This window comes from Aotus nancymaae, unplaced genomic scaffold (genome assembly GCF_030222135.1).
Source record: "Aotus nancymaae isolate 86718 unplaced genomic scaffold, 86718_ANA_hifiasm-v0.15.2.pri h1tg000010l, whole genome shotgun sequence".
Taxonomy (NCBI): Eukaryota; Metazoa; Chordata; class Mammalia; order Primates; family Aotidae; genus Aotus; species Aotus nancymaae.
This window is the reverse complement of record NW_026988421.1, coordinates 28,262,014-28,287,069: the sequence shown is the minus strand read 5'-3', so window position 1 is coordinate 28,287,069 and position 25,056 is coordinate 28,262,014. Positions and strand designations below refer to the sequence as shown.

Sequence of the window (25,056 nt, the reverse complement as noted above, 5' to 3'; positions counted from 1 at the left end):
GGGGCTACCCGAGAAATATGAAATGAGTTATTTGTAAGAAGGAGAAAATGCCAGGCTTTTACCAAGCTTCTTTGGGATCTAGGATCTCCAACTTATTTCTTGCGAAATGATTGTGGTAAAAGACATAGACTTTGGAGTTTGATAGACCTGGATTCATATCCCATCTCTACCATTGGGTGGTCTTCGGCAGTCATTGGTGGCAGTTACTTGATCTTTTATTATTTGAGAGGGAGTTCTGCTTTGTCACCTAGGCTGGAGTGCAGTAGCACGATTCGGCTCACTGCAACCTCCGCCTTCCAGGTTTAAGCGATTCTCCTGCCTCAGCTTCCCAACAGCTGGGATTACAAGTGCCCACCACCACGCCAGGCTAATTTTTGTGTTTTTTAGTAGAGATAGGGTTTCACCATGTTGGCCAGGCTGATCTCAAACTCTTGACCTCAAGTGACCTGTCACCTTGGCCTCCCAAAGTGCTGGGATTACAGGCATGAGCCACTTCTCCTGGCTGATCTTTTTGAATCTCCATTTTTTTCATCTGCAAAATGAATATAAAAACTCGCCGTATAGTATTCTTGTGAGAATCACATGAGCTGATGTGTGCAGGGTGCCTAGTACAATGCATACTTCATCTACAGTATGCACTCAGTATACGATTGTTTTCTTCTTTGGTCTTCACCTCTGGATTCTTAGGCTTTCTACTCTTCTTTTATGCCATGCCATATTGGGTGTTTGCCATGGTAGCGGCTTTTCACTAAAGTTTGTTGCCTTTCTCCCTGAATCTAATTCCCTAAGTGTTAGGGGGAGTAGTTATTTCACACGATAGGCAGAATCCCTCTTGGGATCCTCATTAAGCTAAAGGACAAGTCTCTATAAGAATGCTGAGAAGGGCCAGGCATTGTGGCTAACGCCTGTAATCCCAGCACTTTGGGAGGCCAAGTCCAGCAGATTACCTGAGGTCAGGAGTTCAAGACCAGCCTGGCCAACATGGTGAAACCCTGTGTCTACTAAAAATGCAAAAAATAGCTGGGTGTGGTGGTGTGCGCCTGTAATTCCAGCTACTTGTGAGGCTGAGGCAGGAGAATTGCTTTAACCCAGGAGATGGAGGTTGCAGTGAGCTGAGATTGTGCCACTGCACTCCAGCTTGGGTGACAGAGCAAGACTCTGTCTCAAAAAAAAAATGCTGAGAAGGACTACAGGACTTGCCTTTCCCATTTCATTCTGGAGGCCCCTGAACTTTTAAGAGTTTTTTTTTTGTTGTTGTTGTTTGTTTGTTTGTTTTAAGACACAGTCTTACTCCGTCACCCAGGCTGGAGTGCAGTGGCACAATTTCAGCTCACTGCAGCCTCTGCCTCCTGGGTTCAAGCAATTTTCGTGCCTCAGCCTCCCGAGTAGGTGGGATCACAGGCACGTGCCACCATGCCCGGCTAATTTTTATATTTTTAGTAGAGATGGGGTTTTGCCATGTTGGCCAGGCTAGTCTTGAACTCCTGACCTCAAGTGATCCACTTGCCTCAGCCTCCCAAAGTGCTGAGATTACAGGCATGAGCCACCATGCCTGGCCTACACTTTTCAGTTTTAAAATCATATAGTGTTAGAGCTAAAATGAAATGTAGAGGTTACCCGGCCTATTTTATAGGGAAATTACTGTGGCTCAGAAAAGGTCATTTCATGCAAGGCCTCATAACAGAGTAGTGGCAGCTCTGGAACTAAATGTCTGTCTTACTTGTCTATTACTATGGTTGTACTTAGTTTTTTTTTTCCGTTTTGTTTTTCTGAGTGATAGTCAATTGTATGGATATATAAGGAGAAAAGGTAGAGGTTAGAGAAGGGCTTTCATCTGGCACATAGCCTGACTACCCTCTGCTCAAGAGCATTTGAGCCACCAGAGGCCCCCTTCCTTAAGTTGAAGATGTTCATTTACCTGCTTTAAATGTACCAGGTCACAGCATATACACTATTATGTAGCTACGTCCTATAAAAGTCCCTAATCGGCATCCATTAGATGAGCCGAATTCTACTGGCCAAGACTTAACCTCTCAGGGGGCTGGCACCAAATAAGGAGGGAGGAGTAGGGTTTCAAACACCTGTTTCAGCTTTTTAAGTGTCCAATTCAGGCTACTGTGCTCTGGCAGCAGGGATCCTCATGATGTGGCTTCTTCTCTCCTGCCAAATCCTCAACTTAAAGAACCTAGGCCCTTAGGGGAGGAAAATACAGAGCTGGCAGGGAGGGGAGGGGTGTGCAGCGACATAGAAGAACTGTTTCTTTTAAAGTTCAACACACATCTACCCTGTGGCTGAGCACTTTCACTCTTAGGCATTTAGTCAAGAGAAACAAGCATGTTCGCAAAAAGACTTGTATAGGAATGTGTATAGCAGTAATAGTCAAAAACTGGAAGCAACTCAGATATCCTTCAGTAAGACAATGGATACATTCTTTAGGAGTGAAGGACTTACAGAGGATTCTCTTGTGGCCCTCCTCTCTTTCTAGGAATCATTCTTGTTTCTATTATTTCTTTCTGGATTTTTCTGAATTTGGTTATGTTTTAAATGCCATGTAGTGGAATATCCATTATTTGTAAGTTGATTGAGCACAAAGTATTTTTTTATAAAGTGGTCATCCATCACAAGGAGGCATGTGGCTGTAAAAAACATTAACTCTGCACTCTGCGCTGGAATGCAACTTTACCAGAATAATGGAGCTTTTGTATTAAGTGTGCAGTTGGGATAAAACGAGAGACAGACAGACAGACAGTGTTGGGGAAACAGGTGTTGGCTGGGCCCAGCTTCTGGCTCATGTTTTGTGAAGTTGTTTTCCAACCCTTTCAGGATTGCTCCTCCAGATTCAGCTGTCTTAAAGATTCTATCAGCACCTTTCAGAGCAATTAAGGTGTGACTTTTGAGGGTACTGCTTCTCCCATAAACTTTAATTGTTTACTGTCCAGCTCACAGACATGTCTAGAGACAGCAGTGGCAAGCAATTAGAGTACTTGTCCTAGCTCCATCTATTTTTGATGCCTTTGTTTTCCCCATCAGTAAAATAGGAAATATTTCCTTACCATAAAGTTCTTGATGACAAGGGCTAGCCACCCTTTAGCATGAGGGTGGCTAAAGCACCATAAAGACTTCTTAATCTGGCTGGGCATGGCGGCTCATGCTTATAATCCCGGCACTTTGGGAGGCCAATGCAGGAGGATCACTTGAGCCCAGTAGTTTGAAACCAGCCTGGGCAACATAGCAAGACAAAGAAAAATTTTTTTTAAATTAGTCAAGCATGGTGGCACACGTCTGTAGGTCCCAGCTACTCAGGAGGCTGAGGTGGAAGGATCACTTATGAGGTTGCAGTGAGCCAAGATCTCGCCACTGTACTCCAGCTGGGGTGACAGAGCGAGACCGTGTCTCAAAAAAAAAAAAGACCCCTTAGTTTTGGTGTCGCTAATAATTTATGATATGCTGCTGTCATAACTATTTCCAGCTCTTGAGAAAAAGTGAATAAGTAAGGTACTATGCAATGAAGAGATAGGGAAAGTTTATTTAGCAGTCCTGTAATTGAGATGGGGGATTCTCTGATTCTTCTCCAGGAGCTTTGACTATTACCTCTTCAGGCTTCTTCATCACCTGTAGACTTGGCTGATGTCAGTTCAGAATTGAGCTCTTTTTAATTTCCTCTTTGTCTCTTTCACTAGAGAAGACCTAACATCGTGATAATTGATAATAAACCTATAATTGTCTTCTCTTCTTGGCTGCTGTTGAACAATGAAATTTTTTACTAGACTATGAAAGAAATTTGGATTGAAAAAGCTGCTTCAAGTGTAATGACTCCATAAAGCTGGGTGAATTGTTTTGTTGTCAAGTACACCAACAGAAGTTTTTAATTTCTCCTGGGCTTTCAAATTGCCTGCTTAAGTCGGGCTTGGTCTTATACAGTGCATGCAGAAAACAACAAAGCAGAGTGAAGGGCCACAGTAGCTCTGGTTTGTCTGTATGTTATAACTGAATTGTTTTCCTTTCAATATGTGCCAATTTCCTTTAGAAAGAAGAGAACTAGTATTTAGGGTTGATATGCATCAAACTTGTGCTCTCAGTAAGACAGATGGATCAGTCTGTCCTCGGGCCTCTGAGATATGATTGAGGCCAGTCCCTGTGGGCCTCATTTATCCCTGCCAGCCTTGTTAAAGGGGCCTTACTCTCCCTGTTTGGATTAGGAGGGAACCTAGGTAAACCTGACACTTAATTTGTATGGCAGTACTACAGTCAATAACTAACAATGTTTAGGCACTGGTTAGGAGAAGGAGAGGTGCAGAAGAAACTTCAATTTAGGATGGTTGAGTTTTAAATTTGTATTTGTCATCCAAGTCATGCAGTTAACATATCTAGTAGTAAACTTATACAATAGGCTAGGCATGGTGGCTTACACCTATAATCCCAGCACTTTGGGAGGCTGAGGCAGGAGGATCATTTGAGGTTAGGAGTTCAAGACCAGCCTGGGCAACGTGGCAAGACCCCATATCTACAAAATATTTTTAAAATTAGCTGGGCATGGTGGCACATGCTGGTAGTCTTAGCCACTCAGGAGTCTGAGGCAGAAGGATTGCTTTTGAGCCTAAGAGTTTGAGTTTGTGGTGAGCTCTAATGGCACTATTGCACTCCAGCCTGAGCAACAGAGCAAGACTCTGTCTTAGAAAAAACAAACAAAAACCCCCTGTACCATACCATGGTGTAATACTGAAGAGTGTAATGCAGTGGCTTTGGAGTCACAATAGACCTGGATTCAAATTTTATCTCTTCCACTTACTGTGTGTCCTTGGGTAAGTTACTTAACCTCTTAGAGCCTTGATGTCCTTATCTGTAAAGTGAGGACAGTAACACTATTTCCCAGAGTTATTGGGAGGATAAAATAAAATAATCTATATATGGTAATTATGTATAATAATATAATGTAGCTGGCTGGGCATGGTGGCTCATGCCTGTAATCCTAGCACTTTGGGAGGCTGAGGCAGGCAGATCACCTCAGGTCAGGAGTTCAAAACCAGCCTGGCCAACATGGCAAAACCTCATCTCTACTAAAAATACAAAAATTAGCAGAGTGTAGTGGCATGTGCCTGTAAGCCCAGCTAATCAGGAGGCTGAGGCAGGAGAATCGCTTGAATCCAGGAGCCAGAGGTTTCAGTGAGCTGAAATCACACCATTGCACTCCAACCTGGGTGACAAGAGCAAAACTTCGTCTCAAAATAATAATAATAATAATGTAATGTAGCTGTTGCTGATGTCTGAGGCAAATTAAGGTTGTTGTTCTGGCAATAAAATGGGATTCTTGTAAGGGTGGTAGATAGCAGCTCCTTAGCAGCAAGTTAACCTGGCTATTTAGCAGGAATGCCCAAGGTAGGAAACTCATTCCTCTTCCAATCAGGATTCATACATCATATTGGACAAAATCATACAATAAACTATTTTCCCATGTGTGTGCTGCCTTTAAGTGCTTGTCTTATCTTTTGAAAGTGGAGGCTAAATCTGACTTCAGGCAGACCAGGATAGCCTCACTCAGCAAGGAGACAATGGCAAAAATGACGATTTCAGGAGCAGAGATTTACTGAAAGCAGCCTGCTGTGGGATACATATGCTGTTAGGGATTTCAACCCTGAAAAAATACATTCTCTTCCTATCCTCTCTCTAAGGAGAGGTTGAGCTGCTGTAGGGATGGAGATGGGGGCAAGGTCCTGACAAAGATGTTCAAGCCAGAGAGCATATATAGATGACAAAAACAATTTTCTGTCATGGTCATCTTGAACGTTTTTGCACCAGATATCTAGGGAGAAGGAGTTCTTATGTAATCTCTGGGTTAGGTTGGGGCCTCTTGAACATGATGTTCCACAAAGTACTTATCAATGACAGTTTAGGAGAAAATATAAAATTATGATTTCTAATCCCTGGGGTTTTCAGGCTTTAAGTGTAACCCCAAGGTATATACATTCAGGAATTGCTCGTGTTTAATCAGAGAGTTAAGGTTTAGGGTTTTTATTCATAAAAACAGATTGGAGCTGGGCACGGTATCTCATGCCTATAGTCCCATCAATTTGAGGGCCAAGGCAGGTGGATTGCTTGAGCCCAGGAGTTTAAGACCAGCCTGGGCCAGGCACGGTGGCTGACACCTATAATCCCAGCGCTTTGGGAGGCCGAGGTGGGTAGATCATGAGGTCTGGAGATTGAGACCATCCTGGCTAACACAGTGAAACCCTGTCTCTACTAAAAACACAAAAAATTAGTCAGGCGTGGTGGTGCGCGCCTGTAGTCCCAGCTACTCAGAAGGCTGAGGCAGGAGAATCGCTTGAATCTGGGAGGCCGAGGTTGCAGTGAGCGGAGATTGCACCACTGCATTCCAGCTTGGGCTACAGAGTGAGACTCCGCCTCAAAAAACAACAACAACAACAAAAAAAACAGCCTGGGCGAGAGAGAGAGAGAGAGAGAGAGAGAGAGAGAGAGAGAGAGAGAGAGGTAAAACAGGTTGGGTTGGCCTTTGAGGGATTGATCAGCCTGAAAAGTGAACACTTTCCTAAGGGTTTGTTTTGTTGTTGTTTGTTTTTTTAGACAGGGCCTCACTCTGTCGCCCAGACTGGCATGCAGAGGTGCCATCACGGCTCACTGCAGCCATGACATCTCTGTGCTCAAGCGATCCACCCCCCAATTCAGCCTCCCTAGTAGCTGGGACTACAGGTGCACGCCACCACACATGGCTAATTTTTTTCTTTTTTCTTTTTTCTTTTTTTTTGAGACAGAATCTCGCTCTGTCGCCCAGGCTAGAGTACAGTGGCATGATCTCGGCTCATTGCAACCTCTGCCTCCTGGGTTCAAGTGATTCTCCTGCCTCAACCTCCCAAATAACTGGGATTACAGGTCTCTGCCACCATGCCTGGCTAATTTTTGTATTTTTAATAGAGATAGGGTTTCACTATGTTGGCCAGGCTGGTCTCGAACTCCTGACCTCAGGTAATCCGTGGGCCTCAGCCTCCCAAAGTTCTGGGATTACAGGAGTGAGCCACCACACCTGGCCTTCCCATGTACTTTAAATCATCTCTAGATTACTTATAATGCCTAACTCAATATAAATACTATGTAAATAGTTATACCATATTTAGGGAATAATGATAAGGAAAAAACTAACTTTGTAGATGTTCAGTACAGATGCAACCATTCATTTATTTTTTTCTGAATATTTTTGATCTGTGGTTGATCGTATACACTGATGTTGGATCCACAGATAGAGAGAGACAACTGTAATTTGTCTTTTTTGTTTGTTTGTTTTACGACAGAGTCTTTCTCTGTTGCCCAGGCTGGAGTACAAATGGTACGATCTCAGCTCACTGCAATCTCTGCTTCCCAGGCTCAAGCAATTCTCATGTCTCAGCTACCAGAGTAGCTGGAATTACAGACGCGTACCACCATGCCCAACTAATTTTTATACTTTTTGTAGAGACAGGATTTCACCATGTTGTCCAGGCTGGTTGGTATCTAACTCCTGACCTCAAGTGATCTGCCCACCTCGGCCTCCCAAAGTGCTGGGATGACAGGTGTAAGCCACCACCCCCAGCCTAATTTGCCTGTTTTAATGTAAGTGGCTGGTACCATTATCTTTTATTGCTGGCCCTAAGTGAACCTGTGGATCCTCCTTTTACCTGGATGCAGCAGTGATTAAGCCATAATCATACTTTGTTTCTTAAAAATCATAATGTCAAAGATAATAACCCCATAAGGCTAAAAGCATCCTGAGAAGCTGAGAATTTGTTTGATAAAAGGAAACAGATCTGAGAAACTGTTGTGTGATAGCTGAGAAAAGAGCCATTTCAAGATCTTAGACAAACAAACAGGAATTGCCTTCCTTCCAGGCTAGACTGTCTGCATTTGTGTGCATTTACTCCCAAATGGTACTTTGCATTTAGAATCATAAGTTTTAGGGACCTAAAGGGGCTTTAAAGAATCTAGTTAAATTACTATCACCACCACCACTTTCCCCAGGAAATCCCAATGGATGAGGAAACTGTGGCCCAGAGAAGGAAGTGTTTTTGCCCAAGGTCACACAGTTAATGACAGAACCAGAATTGGGCCTAGTGCATTTCTTATTTCATATCCCCTGTCGTATAGGGCAGGGTTGCAAAGGACTGTCTGGGTTTGACCCTTAAGCCCAGGCTAGGAAATATAGCTATGGGACCTGCCTTTTGACAGAGTTTTCTGTAATCATTTCCTGAAACCAGTCTAAATTCCCACCTGTCCATTCACAGGTCTGGAAAACTTTGAAGCTGATAAACAAAGGTACGAGAGGTGTGGCAGTTATTCCAGAGGCTTCTGGCTTTGCCAGAGTTTAGCTTTGATCATTCTTTGGACCACTACCCTTCCCTTTTTTTTTCTTCTTTTTGAAACAGGGTTTCACTCTGTTGCTCAGGCTGGAGTACAGTGGTACAATCAGGGCTCACCTCAGTTTCCCAAGTAGCCAGGACCACAAGTGCACACCACTATGCCTGGCTAATTTTTTCATATTTTGTACAGATGAAGTCTCACTATGTTGCCCTGGCTGGTGTTGAACTACTGGGCACAAGTGATTCTCCTGCCTCAGGCTCCCAAAGTGCTGGGATTATAGGTGTAGGCCACCACACCTGGCCTGGACCACTATTCTTGATATCCTCTAGTGACCAAAAAGAACACAGCTCCTTCCTACTGAGTTTACCATACATCAGAAATTTTTGTAGACCACTATCAGTCTTGACTTTTGCAAGAAGTATATTCCTGGGTTATACAGCATAGTCAGAAAAGTAGCATATGAGACCTAACACTTTCTCCTAAAATGGAATGTACAGATATAGACACAAAAGCCTAAAACCAAAAAGCTTTTGTTGTCTGTCTCTGGATACAGAAATGTTAGAGGGGTAAATGAACTAGATTTCTTTTTTTATCATGCTGTGATTTATTAGACTGTTATACATGATCCATCTTGTGAATGATGGCATTCTGTCTTCAGGAACATGTGCCAATATTTGCAGGGTAAAGAACAAGCATGGGAGCAGGCTGGTGACCCTCTAGAAAGCAAGAAGAGAGAAGTAGGCTCTGAGGGCAAAAAGGTCGAGACAGGCATTTCTGAAGCCAAATGGTGTTGAAATAACATACTGCAGGCCTTTTTCCTTGTCAGCGTAATCCAATTGAGAATGCCCAACTGCCCCTGATAAGAGTCACTCAGGAGTGAAGAGCTTCGCTACCAGGGAAAGCAGCTTATGTGTGCATTTTGGCTCAGGAATGTGCCAGCCCAATGCTGGCCAAATGAGAAAAGGCTGCTGCGGCCTGGAGAATACAGCCTTCTGGGAGGATGGTGGCTGTTCCCTTGTAGCTTAGGAGAGTGTTCTGTTTTGTCCAAGGGCAGTGCTTCAGGCCACATGTTGAGGCCTTTGACTTAGATTATCAGAAAGGGTAGCAGCTCTGACATGAGAAGAGAAAACAATGTCAAGATTCAACCCCCTTTTGGACAGGTCACCTCATCATTTGAGAAGACAGGAGAATTGGGGGACATCTGCAGATTCTCAGACTGACATTGGGCCAAATTGACACTTTTGTTTTAATATCGTAATATGGGGAGTGAAGCACCCTGCCCAGTCATTTTGAACGCAGTATGAGCAGAACACCACCAAGACATCTCCAAAGGACTTCACTTTGCTTTGGGTTGAAGTGGCTTATGAGCCTCTCCAGAAATAATTTAATAATCCTTATTGTAATTTGTTACTGACGGTCCAGAAATTGGACCTGGATTTGATTCTAGAAGGATTCCAAGTGTTCCTTCTCCACTAAGGGGTTAGATTTCTCCTCTTTGTACCCTTTTTCCCCCAGATGACTGGTTCATCTTAGAACATGGACTAGTCACCTTCAGAGCACCCCTCTACCTAATCTGCACTCTGTGTTTACTGGACTGTTTGTGCCTTGAGGTTGACAGCCTTCCAGGGCGGGAATTTTGGCGGCTTGGCTGAGGTGTCGGATGTCTCCTTGGTTGTGAAATTGTTCAGCCTGCTTACTATGAGTAGAATCATGGCACTTTTCTCCTGAAGGACTCAGGCAGTTCTTCTCACTCTTCTCGAGAAGATCCAAACAATTGAATCTCAGTCCCCAGCCAAGCTGAACTGGGAGATAGGACACCAGAAACCTTTCTGTTCTAGCCTCGTAGGAAGCAGTAAAGTCGGATGGCTATGAGCAGAGCTTTTGGAGTCAGATGGACCTGGATTTGATTCCCAGTTCCACTGCTAGCTAATTGTATGATCTTAGCTGGTGGGGACATCTCCTTATCCTTTCTAAGCCTCATTTTCATCTTCAAAGTGGGGATAATTATGAAGAGTGAAGGTACGTAAAGTGCATAGCACATGGCATGGCACAGGTAATAAATGTTAGTTGCTGCTGTTACTGTTAACTCTTCTAAAATGAGGATGAGTACTTTAATAATTCATTTTAAAAAGGAAGCCTGTCTTTCTCTGACACCTTGGAGAAAGCTGGAGCCCTCAGAAATTAAAAGTGCCATCCCAAATTGCACCATAAATAACAGCCACTTGTTATCTCAGTATTTATCCTTAACTTGAATTCCTTTTATGGTTTATGAGTCAAAGGTAGAACTTTTTTTTTTTGATAGTTACTTAAATCTTAAGAAATGAACTAGTATACAATATAGGGAACACTGGACTGCTGTGACTCTAGAGCTAAAAACTAGAACAATATCTTAGTTATATTTATTTTACACTTTATTCCATGCATTGTACCAAGTGTTTACATGCATCAAATGAGATAATGTGTGTAAATTGCTTAATACCATGCCTGGCACATATTATATGCTCAATGAATGTTAGTTGCTATTATTACTTATTTTAAATGTAATTTATTTAAATTATCTAATACCCATTTTACAAGTAATAAAATTAGAGACCTAGAACATTTAAGTAACTAAAGTCACATAGCTATTAAGTTGCAGAACTGGGATTTGAATCCTCCTCGAAAGCCCATGATTTTACCTAGTGCCCTCAACTTCTAGTCCTGGTTCTAACACTAACTTGTACAAATTACTTAACTTCCCTAAATCTCAATTACCTCATTATAAATTATTTTAAGGCCCTATTTTAGCTGTAATATCCTAGGATTTGGAGGATTTTCCTGAATGATCAGTCAAAATTATGACTTATTTTTCTAGGGTAACATTTAATCTCTGAGTAACAGTTCCCTAGAAAACTGATGCAGTCTACAAACTGCTTCTTAATACACAAAGATATATACAGAAATTGAAAGTATTTAAAAATTTTTATAACAGTGTGACAGTAGTTACATGTATGTTGATTCTAGTAATAAAAAATTGGACTATGTTTTTTTAAATTTTTCTAGTAATTCATTGTATTTTATAAAACTATGGGTCTGCAGTGAATTGACATAAAGAAAAAAAACTGGCTCTTCACCACAGATAATTTGACAAGCACTGTTCTAGAGGATTATCTGAACATCTCACCAGGATTACAAATTCAAATTTGTTTGTTTTAAAATTACATGTTTACAAAAAGGTACCCCTTAAATCAGAAATATCCTTACTAATGGCTGGACATAGTGGCTCATGCTTATAATCCCAGCACTTTGGGAGACTGAGGCAGGTGGATCACCTGAGGACAGGAGTGGAGTTCGAGACCAGCCTGGACAACATGAAGAAACCCCGTCTCTACTAAAAATACAAAAATTAGCTAAGCATGGTGATACACACCTGTAATCCCAACTACCTGGGAGGCTGAGGCAGGAGAATTGCTTGAACCCGGAGACAGAGGTTGTAATGAGCCAAGATGTGCCACTGCACTCCAGCCTGGGCGACAGAGCAAGACTTCATCTCAAATAAATAAATACATACATACACACATACATACATACATACATACATACATACATACATACATACCCAACTTTACTAGTGATACTCCGCTAGGAGTTTAACTTCCCTTCAACAGTTGAAACTAGAGAGCAAAACTCTTGTTCTCCCTAGACAGAACTCTTTGGGGAAAGTTAACTTTGTATTTCATGATTCTCTTTTTTCGAAGGCGTTGGGAAGTGACATGATAATGAAGGTTCCTGGTGGACTTATTGAAAAGTTTAGCCCTTCTAGTTTTTCATCAGTAGGTTTCTATAAAGCACTGACTTACAAAATGGAAGTGCTGGAATAAACATATCTTAGCAGTCATAGTTTACAAATATCTTTTTTTTTTTTTTTGCCCCCTGAAACAGAGTCTCCCTCTTGTCACCCAGGCTGGAGGGCAGTGGTGCCATCTCGGCTCATTGCAGCCTCCACCTCCCAGGTTCAAGCCATTCTTGTGCCTCAGCCTCCAAAGTAGCTGGGATTACAGGCACGTGCCACCACACCAGGCTCATATTTTTGTCTTTTTAGTAGAGACACGGTTTCACTCTGTTGGCCAGGCTGGTCTCAAACTCTTGACCTCAAGTGATCCACCTGCCTGGGCCTCTCAAACGGCTGGGATTACAGGTGTGAGCCACTGCAGCCTGCCGATTTCAACTATCTAATTTGACAGATGCATGTCTTGGGTATCATATGTCTGGCTATTGATAGGAGTGAGACTACTGATCCCTAGTACATTGACTGGATTGTATGCTGTGTGGGGTTACACATAGAGCCTACAGAGAATCCTCCATGATATTTTGTCCTGGCCTCTGTATGGTGTCACTCCTGCCTCTGCCAAGGCTTTCAGTGCCATATTGAGTTCTTCATCTTAAGAGGCAGAAGACTGGCAAATCAAATCTAGCAATATATAAAAAGAGTAATACACCAAGACTAAGTGAGGTTTATGCCAGGAATGCAAGGCTGATTCAGTATCTGAAAATCATCCAGTCTTTCATGTTAACATTCTAAAGAAGAAAAACCAGGCCTGGCCCAGTGGCTTATGCCTATAATCCCAGCACTTAGGGAGGCCAAGGAGGGTGAGTCACTTAAGCCCAGGAGTTCAAGACCAGCCTGGTCAACATGGCAAAACCTCATCTCTACAAAAATTACCGGGTGTGGTGGCACACCTGTAGTCCCAGCTACTCAGGATGCTGAGGATCACTTGAGTCCCGGAGGTCAAGGCTGCAGTAAGCCATGATCACAACACTGCACTCCAGCATGGGTGACAGAGTGAAACCTTGTCTCAAATAAATAAATAAATAAAAGAGAAACTACACAATCATATCAATTGACAAAAGGCATTTAACAACATATAACATCCATTCATGATAATGAACATCTACAAAAAACTTATGGCTAACATCATACTTTACAGTGAAACACTGAATGTATTCACCCTAAAATTAAGAACAAGGTAAGATGTCTACTTTTATAGTACTGAAAGTCCTAGCTGGTAAAAATAAAACAAGAAAAGGAAATAAATGGCATATAAATTGGAAAGGAAGAAATAAAATTGTCCATATTTGCAGATAGCATAATTATATATATGTATATACATATATATACATATACATATATATCACAATTTACACACACACATATATAAAATCATGTTATCTGCATTATATACACCCCAAGGAATCAACCAGCAAACTCCTTGAACTAATAAGTGACTTTAGTAAGGTTACAGGACACAAGGTCAGCACACAAAAATCAATCTCATTTTTGTATACTAACAATGAACATATAGAAACTGAAATTTACACACAATACCATTTACAAATACTCCAAATGAAATTAAATACTTAGGTATAAATCTAACTGAACACATATCAAATCTGTATGCTAAACACTACAATACAGTGATGAGAGAAACCAAGATCTGAATAATGGAGAGACTTACCATGTTCATGACTTGGTTGGCATAACATAGCAAAGATGTCATGTCTCCCCAAATTGATCTATAGGGTCAATGCAGTTCCTTTCAAATTTCCAGCAAGGCAAGTTTATCTTCAGTTCCTTTGCCTTTCCATTTGAATTTGAACACTGAATGATGCTGGGGAAAAAAAAATGAAGTTAGAGGAATCATACCACTGTTATTAAGACTTAGTATAGGCCAGGTGCAGTGGCTAACACCTGTAATCCCAGAACCTTGGGAGGCCAAAGCAGGCAGATCACCTGAGGTCAGGAGTTCGAGACCAGCCTGGCCAACGTGACGAAGCCCCATCACTACTGAAAATACAAAAATTAGCTAGGCGAGGTGGCATGTGCCTGTAATCCCAGCTACTGGGGAGGCTGAGGCACAAGAATCGCTTGAACCCAGGAGGCGGAGGTTGTAGTGAGCCGAGTTCATGCCACTGCATTCCAGCCTAGGCGACAGAATGCGACTCCGTCTCAAAGAGTTAGTATATATCTCTAATAATTAACACAGTGTGCTGTTGTCAGACTTAGACACATACAGTGAAACAGAACAGAGAACCCAGAAGAGACTCACACAAGTATGGCCAATTTATTTTTAATCTTAATTTTTATTTTTTGGAATAGGATCTCGCTTTGTCACCCAGGCTGGAGTGCAGTGGTATGATCACAGTGCACTGCAGCCTCAGCCTCCCAGGCTCAAGCAATCCTCCCACCTCCGCCTCCTGAGTAGCTGGGACTACAGGCATGTGCCATCATGCCTGGTTAATTTTTTTTTTTGAGATAGGATCTCACTCTGTCACCCAGGCTGGAGTGCAGTGGCACAGTCTCAGCTCACCATAACCTCTAACTCCTGTGTTCAAGCTATTCTTCCACCTCAGCCTCCCCAGCAGCTGGGACTACAGGTGCGTGCCACCATGCTCTGCTAATTTTTGTATTTTTTGGTAGAGATGGGGTTTCACCATGTTTGCCAGGCTGGCCTCCTGACCAACCTGGTGATCCACACACCTCAGCCTCCTAAAGTGCCGGGATTATAGGCATGAGCCACTGCTCCTGGACCATGCCTGTTTTTGTTGTTGTTGTTGTTTGTTTCAATTATTTTCTATAGAGACAGTCTCACTATGTTGCCCAGGCTGGTCTCGAACTCCCAGACTCAAGGGATCCACCCACCTCGGTCTCCCAAAGTGTTGGCACCAGTGCCCGACCTGGTCAATTTATTTCTGACCAAGGTGCAAAGACAATTTAATGTGACATGTTGGAAACAGCAGGACATTCTTAGGCAAAGAAGAAAGGAGCCTCAATCTAAACCTCACACCTTATACAAAAATTAACTCAAAACAGATCATAGGTGAAAAACATAAATCTGTAAACCTTTTAGGAGAAAACGGTGGAGGGCGGGTGGAAATCTTTGTGACCTGGAATTAGGCAGAGTCAGTTTAGACATTAAACCAAAACACAATCAATAAAATATCAGTAATTTGGACTTCATCAAGAGTAAAAATGTCTGTTCTATGAAAGAAGTTAAGAAAATAAAAAAATAAGCTTAAGACTGGGAGAAAATACTTACAAATAATTATATCACTACTGAAGGACTTGAATTCAGAATAAAGAAGTCTCCAAACGCAATAGTAGGAAAACAATTTAGTTTAATAATGGATAAAAGACTTGAACAGAGATGTCACCCAAAAGAATATACAGATGGCAAATAAGTACATGAAAAGATGTTCAACATAATTAGTCATTAGAGAAATGCAAATTTAAACCACATGGTGATACTATTACCTACATACTTGAATCACTTCAGTAAAAACACTATCAAGTCCTGAAGAGGATGTGGAGAAACTAAAATTCTTATTGCTAGTCGGAATACAAAGTGATACAGTGACATTGGAAAAGAGTTTGACAGTAAAGCTAAACATACCTTTACCCTTTGACCCAGAAATCCTACCCCTAGGTACTTACCCTAGGGAAGTGGAAACCTATCTTCACACAAACACTGATACATGAACGTTTATAGCAGCTACATTCATAATTGTCCCAAACTGGAGATCCCACATGTCCTTCAACCAGTGGATGGATAAAGAAACTTTGGTACATACAGCAATGAGTACTACTTAGCAATAAAAAAGAACAAGCTTTGATAAATGCAATAGCTTGGACAAATTTCAAAGGCACCATTTTGAATGAAGGAAGCCAATCTGAAAATTGGCTGTAAAATTACATGCTATATAGAGTCATTCATTTAAAAAAAGAATTTTACCAAATTAACAAAAAGAGGCTGAATGCACATCGCCCTAGAAGTATGGACCCCAGATGTAAAACTGCCCTATTCTTTCACCATGAAGGAAGACATGAAGCGCAAGTATAGTTGTAGCACCTAAATGAAAACACAGAAAATCTGTTCCTGTCCTGATTCTCAGACTTTTTCCTCTAGACATTTATATGTCAAATACATCACATATGACCACTTTTAAGATAATAGAACAAATTGTACATAATTCATGTTCCTAAGGCAGCAAGACTAGATGACTTTAAATTTTTTATATGCTTTTTAAAAGTATGTTATGTATTTCAGTTTTTCCATATACTTTAAATTCCTTGTATCTCAACCCTCCACCACCATCACTGCTACACACACACACACACACACACACACACACACACACACGTTCTTCTCTAGGTTTTTTCTGTAAATTTTACATCTCTAGGTGGGGGAGTGGGAAAGAGAAGCAGGTTTTTTACAGCTGATGTGACCACTGTACAGACAGGCTTGGAAAATGCTACCCAATCTGCCAATTAATTAAAGCATTAATCTGAGGAGCAGCCGGGCCCAGGGAATGTTTACTCAGGAAGGGGGTGGGGGTGGTAGGAATTGAGTAGGCAGTTCCCTACATTTGCATGAAAATGAAGGTGCTTAGGAAACCCTGCTTCCTTTTGTCTCTAAAGGTGGGGCAGCCTAGATCACATCCCTAAACATTTTTAGTCTCTTTAGGAAGCATTTTAGGGAGCTAGTCTCTCTGAAAGATGAAAGCACAGCACAATCTAGAAAAACAAATTAAATCCTGGTCAGAGTAGGGTAGGGAGCAAGTACAGTGTAGTAGTCTTTGACCTGGAATGAAATCTTCTAAATTCAGGAGTAAAATTTCATCTATTCAGGTAGAATAGATGAAGAGGTTTTACAAGTTTTGGAACCATATAGGCATATAGGCTGGATTCAAATCCCAGCTCTGCATATTAGTTGTGTGATTTGGGGCCAATCATGTATCTTATCTGAGCCTTTTCTCATCTGTAAAATAAAGATTATCAATTGCCCGTTCATCTCAGAGCAGTTACTCTAGGCAGGAAACAGGCTAGAAAATGGTTGGGAACTTCTAAGATTACAGACTGCCTCCACTCCATGACTGAGAGACTGCTCAGCCTTTTGTTCTTGTTAAACTAGTTTTTCAGCAAGGGACTATAAGCCTCAAGGTTTCCTCTCAGCCTCCTGGAATATGCTGCACTCTTTCTCTAAGAGAAGTGACCCTGACCATAACAGCAAAGAACATAAAGACAGAGGCCCACTCTGGGACCTAAGGGTTATGTTGGCTCTACCCAAGTTGAGGTTACCTATTTATATCGCAGGGGAGGGTGGTGAAATGGGCATGGAAAATTGACTTACAATATTTGATGATATTGAAGAATTATTCATTTTTTAAAATTGTGATAAAATACATATAATGCAAAATTTACCATTTTAACCATTTATTAACTTTTTAAGTATGATAATATTGTGGGGCGGGCATGGTGACTCACGCCTGTAATCTCAGCACTTTCGGAGGCCAAGGTGGGCACATTGCTTGAGCTCAGGAGTTCAAGACCAACCTGGGCAACATGGTGAAACCCCATCTCTACTAAAAATACAAAATTAGCCAGGCATGGTGGCAGACACCTGTAGTCCCAGCTACTGAGGAGGCTGAAGGGCTTGAGGTGGAGATGGAGGTTTGCAGTAAGCGGAGATCGTGCCACTGCACTCCAGAGCAGGACTCTGTCTCAAAAAAAAAAAAAAAAAGATAACATTGTGCCTTTTTTTTTTAAGATTCCTAATCTTTTAGATCTACATACTGAAAACTTTACAGATAAAATAATGCAGTGTCTGGGATTTGATTCCAGGTAATCTAGAGGGAAGAAGATCACCCAGCAACAAAGACTTTTAGCCTCATGGCACAAACAAGAAGGACCTTTTTCCAGGGTTTAGCTTTTTGTTAGATGGTATCTCTTCATTTCTGTTTATTTTCCTGCAGAACTCTCTGAGATTGAGCCCAATGTATTCCTTCGTCCTTTTCTGGAAGTGATTCGCTCTGAAGATACCACTGGCCCTATCACTGGACTGGCACTCACCTCTGTCAACAAGTTCCTGTCCTACACACTTATAGGTAAGAGCTCCGGCTTTGTTGCATGACCACAGTACTTCATTTCCCACCTCTCCCAGGGTGCTTAGGCCTTAGGCTGAGCTGGTGATAGTGGGAAATTTTTCTCAGCCATCTCTTTTCTTGTAGAAGAGAAATAGGATTGTTATTGGTTACTCATCATGCTAGCTGACTCATGTTGTTCAGTGTGGGAACGACAGGAGAAGAGCTTTCTTTGGTACTTTGGCTTCTCTATGCTTTGGGAGGAGTTAAGGGTGTGGTACCTTACCCTTTGAGATTTGGTTAGGTTTATTTTTAAAGTTACTTTTTCAGATATAATGCATGCACGTTGTAAGAAGACAAACAAGAGGTGATGAAAAGAAAAGTTAATGTCCCTCCTGTATCTTTCTCAATGCTCCTCCTCCTCCTTTAGGCAAATAGTGTTAACAGCCTAGTTTGAATCTTTCTGTATGTTTTTCTGTGTGTTTATAAATGAAGTACCATCCCTTTTTAAAATGAAATAAAAATAGGGTTATGTGCTACATATTTTCTTTTTTCACTTAATAGTATTAAATGTACATGATATAGTCATCTGATTTATTCTTTTATATTGTAGAAAATATATATAAAACTTGCCATTTCCATCTTTTTTTTTTTTTTTTTTCTGAGATGGAGTTTAACTTTACTTGCCCAGTCCGGAGTGCAATGGTGCGATCTCAGCTCACCGCAGCCTCCACCTCCTGGGTTTAAGTGATTATCCTGCCTCAGCCTCCTGAGTAGCTGGGATTACAGGCATGTGCTACCACCCCTGGCTAATTTTGTATTTGTAGTAGAGACGAGGTTTCTCCATGTTGGTGAGACCAGTCTCGAACTCCCGACCTCAGGCCTGCTTCGGCCTCCCAAAGTGCTGGGATTACGGGCATGAGCCACCACACCCAGCTGCCAGTTCCGTGATTTTAAGTTTACATTAATTACATTCACAATGTTGTGTAACCATCACCACCATCTATTTTCCAAACGTTTTTATTACCCCAAATAAAAACTTAACATAATAGGGAGTTAACATTAAGCAATAAGTCCCTATTTCCCTCTTCCCTCAGCCCCTTGTATGATTTCTTTTAGTGGCTGTATAATTTCCATAGTGTAATACAGATATAACACAACTCATGTGCTCATTCTTATTAATATTTAATATTTAGATTGTTTCCTATTGAAGTCATAAATAATGCTAATATCAGCATCCTTGATCACATGTCCTTATTTACTCATTTTACTCATGTATGAAAGATCTCTGACCTTGGGATTCCTGGATTAAAGACCATGTGCATATTGCATTTTTATAGCTATTACCAGGTTGCTTCCCCAAAAGGTTACATCATTTACATTTACACTTCCACCAGCAGTAATTGAGAATTTCCACTTTCCTACCCTGTCATCAGCACTGAATATTATCATTTTTATTTATTTGTGCCAACTTGGTAGGTAAAAAGTGGGGTTTTTTTGTTTTGTTTTGTTTTGTTTCTTGAGACAGGGTCTTGCTCTGTTGCACCCAGGCTAGAGTGCAGTGGCACAATCACAGCTCACTGCAGCCTTGACCTTCAGGCTCAGGTGATCCTTCCACCCCCAACTCCCAAGTAACTGGGACTATAGGCACACACCACCACACCCAGCTAGTTTTTGTACTTTTAGTAAAAATGGAGTTTCACCATGTTGCCTAGGCTGGTCTTGAACTCCTGAGCTCAAGCAATCCACCACCTTAGCCTCTCAAAGTACTGGGATTACGGGCATGAGCCATTGCACCTAGCCTTTTGTTGTTTTAATTTCTTGCAGTTGAAACATTTGAATTTCCTCTCCTTCACTTATTTTTTTTAATTGTACTTTAAGTTCAGGGGTACATGTGCAGATCTTGCAGGATTGTTGCATAGGTACACACATGCCATGGTGGTTTGCTGTCTCCATCCCCCCGTCACCTACATCAGGCATCCTTCCCCACCCTCCGCAGTCCCTCCCCTAGCTCCCACCCCACTTATTTTTTTTAGTTGTTTTTGTTTTTCATGTCAATTTGTAGGAGTTCTTTGTATAGTTCTTTGTATAACCCATTGCCTATCATAGCATTACAAATATTTGCTCCTAATCTAGGCCAAATATTTCCCCTAACCTATAGGTTATCTAAATTTGTTTATGGTATATTTCTTTGGATTCCTTTTTTAGTTGGCCTTGACACTCAATTCGAGAATTCATATTCCCCGATTGGCAGCCCATGTACAAGGATGAAGAACATAGAAAACAGGCAACTGTCTTTGTTTCTTAAGTAGGGAGACAAGAAAAGATTAGACTCAGGCTTTAGCTAGCCAGAAGAGGAAATAGTCTTCAATTCAGGGCAAGAAAACCCTTTATCTATTCTAGAAATGTTGGATTTGCTTAGCTGATGCATTCATTCCTGCATTCCTGAACGGGAATCCTGGGTACCAGCTAGCTTCTGAACAGGTGCATCAGCCTCTCTGACACCCTAGTCCTAGCTTCATACTTTTCCTAAACAAAATCAGGCCCAGCCACTTCCAGCCTTGCGCTGAGCACCACCTGCAGGTCATCTCTCTTCACAGCCTCCAGTGGCTGCCCCTGCTGTGCCTTTTCCCTCTGCTCTCTTGTTGGTGTTACTCTCTCCCCTTCCTGAACTTGGCAGTCAGGCTGGTCATTGGAGACCTGAGGCCAGCTGGTCATTGGAGTTTCCTGTGGTGGGAAAGGAGAATGCTGGAGGTGGTGATTGCAGTGAGCATGAGAAAAGGAGCAGGAAGGAGTGTATGAAAGCCAAAAAAGCAAAGGAGACAACTTCCCTCAAGTTGGCTCCAGAGTAGCCAGAAGAGGAGGACATTTTAAAGAAGGGTTTAGGCTGTTCTTCTGGAAGAAAACTCCCGCCTCTTGCTCCTATGATCCAAGGTTTCAGAGATTATTTTAGATCCTCCTTTAAGGACTGGCCTTTCATTTGCCCCCATACAGCGGCCAGACCAGAATTTTTGTACCACTGATTTCATGGCTTGCTAGCAAGCCTTGCCTATGGTTCTAAAGACCTGTCACTCTTGTCTGCCTTTTTATTTTTATTTTTTATGGGATTTTTTTTTTTTTTTTTGAGACAGAGTCTCACTCTGTTGCCCAGGCTGGAGTGCAGTGGCATGATCTTGGCTCACTGGAACCTCCATTTCCTGAGTTCAATCAATTCTCATGCCTCAGCCTCCCAAGTTGCTTGGACTACAGGCATGCACCATCATGCCCAGCTAATTTTTGTATTTTTAGTAGAGATGGGGTCTCGCCGTGTTGGCCAGTCTGGTCTCAAACTCCTGAGCTCAGGCAATCTGCCCACCTTGGCCTCCCAAAGTGCTAAGATTACAGATGTGAGCCACCGTGCCCAGCCCTTACCTGCTTTTTTAGAAAATTAACTTTGTTACTTCATTCAACCTCAGGGGACAAGAACTACAAAGAGATCAGTAGAGCGTAAACCACCTTAACCAAGTCTCTCTGAACCTATTCTGGTTGGGGGATGGGAAGAGTGCCTGATTCAAAATAGTAAGTTAGAAGACACCTTAACGAGAGAGATTGCTGAAAGAGAGGAAGAAATGGACCCCCAGGAGCCTTGTGAGATGGGAACAAGGCTATATTCACTTAGCTCTGAAATGCTACACAACACTGAGAAGGACCTGGGTTTCCTATGTGGGCCCTGGTGGCCTGGGTAGGGATTGTCAGGCAGGGCTATGAGATAGAGACTAGGGCAAGGGCCTTGAGAGTATGGGATTTTGTGTGTGTGTGTGCTGATTGGGAGAAATGTGGAGAGTTGGTATGATAGGAGGAGCTGGGTCACCCCATTTTACTATATGTCATGAAACTGGCTTTATTCTGCATGACCTCTAACTACTCACAGTGCTGAGTAGAAGGATGCTATAAATAGGACAAAGAAAAGTCTTGATATGGTGTCAGATGCTAATGAGGACAGAAGAAAAAGAGGAAAACATTCACAATTAGTAAGACTTCTGGCTTATCATTGCAAGATAAATGTTTGGGGACCAGGCATGGTGGCTCACACCTGTAATCCCAGCACTTTGGAAAGCCCAGGCAGGTGGATCACTTGAGCCCAGGAGCTCAAGACCAACTTGGACAACATGGAGAAACCCCATCTCTATAAAAAATACAAAAATTCACCTGACGTGTTAGCACACACCTGTAGTCCCAGCTACTGAGGAGGCTGAGGTAGGAGGATCACTTGAGGTCGAGGCTGCAGTGAGCCATGATCACACCACTGCACTCCAGCCTGGGTGATAGAGCAAGACCCTGTCTTTTTTTTTAATTCATTTTATTTTCTTTTTTCTTTTTTCTTTTTTTTTTTTTTTTGAGACCCTGTCTTAAAAAAAAAAAGTTTGAGTTCTTAGCCATCTCCTGAACTTTAGACTCAGGAACTCCCTCATTTCAGGTACCAGGAAAAAGAATGGGCTGGGCGCAGTGGCCCATGCCTGTAATCCCAACACTTTGGGAGGCCAAGGTAGGTGGATCACCTGAGCTCAGGAATTCAAGACCAGTCTGGCCAATGTGGTGAAACCCCGTCTCTACTAAAAATACAAAAATTAGCTGGATGTGGTGGTGGGCGCCTGTAATCCCAGCTACTGGGGAGGCAGGAGAATTGGTTGAACCTAGGAGGCGGAGGTTGCAGCAAGCCAAGATGGCGCCACTGTACTCCATCTAGCCTGGGTGTCAGAGTGAGACTGTCTCAATTAAAAAAAAAAAAAGAACAACAATAGCTTATAATCCCTGCTACTAAAATTAGGAGGTGTTCCTGCATTACTCCATGCCACCTCTGGAGCAACTTTTTCTGTTACTCACAAAGCTTTATCATATGCCTGCCCTTTCCCCTTACTTAGGCTCTCCTTTTAGAACTAAACAGCCCTGGAAAGGGTCCTTCAGAGCAGACCTAGGGCAGGAGCTCAGCAGGACCCTTGTAAACCTTGATGGTAACAACTTATTTGGCTACTCTTCCTCGCTGTTTAACACATGAATAGGAGCTGAGCTCCCCCCTTAGTAGCGTTTGTGTTCATTTCCAGCGTGATGCTCGCTGTCTGACCTCTAACTTCTCCCCTCTTATTCTGTACAGCTGAAATCCTCTCTCCTGCCTACTCCCCAGCTAGCCAGCCTCCAGTCCTGTTTAGTTTATCTTTTTTTCTCTCCTAGTGCCTGTTTAGTTAAGCTGGAAACAGCATTCTTGCTCATCGTCATATTACTTTAAATAAGAATAAAACTAAAGAAGGGGTCTTTGGGCCCCAGGCACACCTGTAATCCCAGCACTTTGGGAGGCCAAGGCAGGCAGATCACTTGAGGTTGGGAGTTTGAGACCAGCCTGAGCAACATGGAGAAACCTCATCTCTACTAAAAATACAAAATTAGCCCTGTGTGGTGGTGCATGCCTGTAATCCCAGCTACTTGGGAGGCTGAGGCAGGAGAATTGCTTGAACCTGTGAAGCAGAGGTTGTGGTGAGCCAAGATCGTGCCACTGCACTCCATCTTGGATGACAGAACAAGACTGCATCTCAATAAAAATAAATACATAAATAAATAACCAATTGGGAGAAGCTCAGATGCAGTCACGTCTGAGGCAAGGGGGATATGAACAGTTGCCCTGCTTGGTGTCTTCAAGCCAGGACTAAGAGGAGAGGAGAAAGAGCCAGGCTACTGTCTGCCCTTTCATTCTAGAGACCAGGCCTGGCAGAAGTTTCCTAGGTTTCTTAAATTTTCACACCTTCCCCCAGGCTAGTTGGGCATGGTGGCAGGTGCCTGTAATCCCAGCTACTTGGGAGGCTGAAGCAGAGAATTGCTTAAACCAGGAGGCAAAGGTTACAGTGAGCCAAGATCACGGCATTGCCCTCCAGCCTGGGTGACAGAGCGAGCGGGACTCTATCTCAAAAAAGAAAAGCCAGTTACAGGCAAAAATTCTCATGTAGCTGAAGGAGCCACAGGTTAGGCAACTGGAGAGGAAACACTCTCAAAGCGATCCCTAGACAGGCTGCCTTACCTTTTCTCTCTCTCTTCTCCACATCATTTAATCTCTCCTTTTTCACTGGAGTAGATCCCACCCATGAGGGCACAGCAGAAGGCATGGAGAACATGGCAGATGCTGTCACCCATGCTCGTTTTGTGGGCACGGATCCTGCCAGCGATGAAGTTGTCCTGATGAAAATCCTTCAGGTAAGCGAGAGGGAAATAGAAATTAGGCTAATGGCCAGGAGCTGGTGCCGTGGGCTCTATCTACTTACTCTGACCACAGCATGAAGCTGTGTTTTGACTCCACTGGGGCTTAGGGTAACTACTTTGTTTCCAAACAAGCAACTGGGGTACCCAAAGTAAAAGCTTTTCCTAAGGAAAATCATTAAAAGCTTTATATGAAGTGGTATCAAATACCAGAAGCCTTAAATACACTTGTACTTCTGGCAGACTGTATTTGTGCCATCCATCTGTTGGGCTCATGGACTAGGGCTAGAATGAGTTGTGAACTATGTCAGGGTAATAAAAAATGAAGAAACAATTCCCAAGACAAGACCCTTGGAGACCTCTCTACCAAGCTAAGGTGAGGTCAGCATTCTTGCTAACCCTTCTCTCTTATCCCCAAGTACCTCTCAGGACCTTGTTTATCACAGTAATTCCTTTTTCTTCCTGATAGGTTCTACGGACTCTGCTGCTAACCCCAGTGGGTGCCCACCTAACCAATGAATCTGTGTGTGAGATTATGCAGTCCTGCTTCCGGATCTGCTTTGAAATGAGGCTCAGTGGTAGGTGCTTGGATAT

At 42.4% G+C, this 25,056-nt stretch overlaps 1 protein-coding gene across 19 annotated transcripts in view; it reads left to right on the top strand.

Moving 5' to 3' along the window:
* Positions 1-25,056, top strand: part of GBF1 (golgi brefeldin A resistant guanine nucleotide exchange factor 1) — a 142,621-nt gene that overhangs the window by 90,326 nt on the left and 27,239 nt on the right. For all 19 annotated transcript variants that reach the window (XM_064373944.1, XM_064373945.1, XM_012439485.2 and 16 more), the window contains 3 exons: positions 18,133-18,264; positions 24,341-24,459; positions 24,932-25,040. In XM_064373944.1, coding sequence (XP_064230014.1) covers positions 18,133-18,264; positions 24,341-24,459; positions 24,932-25,040 — 360 coding nt within the window. The remainder of the gene's footprint in view (positions 1-18,132; positions 18,265-24,340; positions 24,460-24,931; positions 25,041-25,056) is intronic.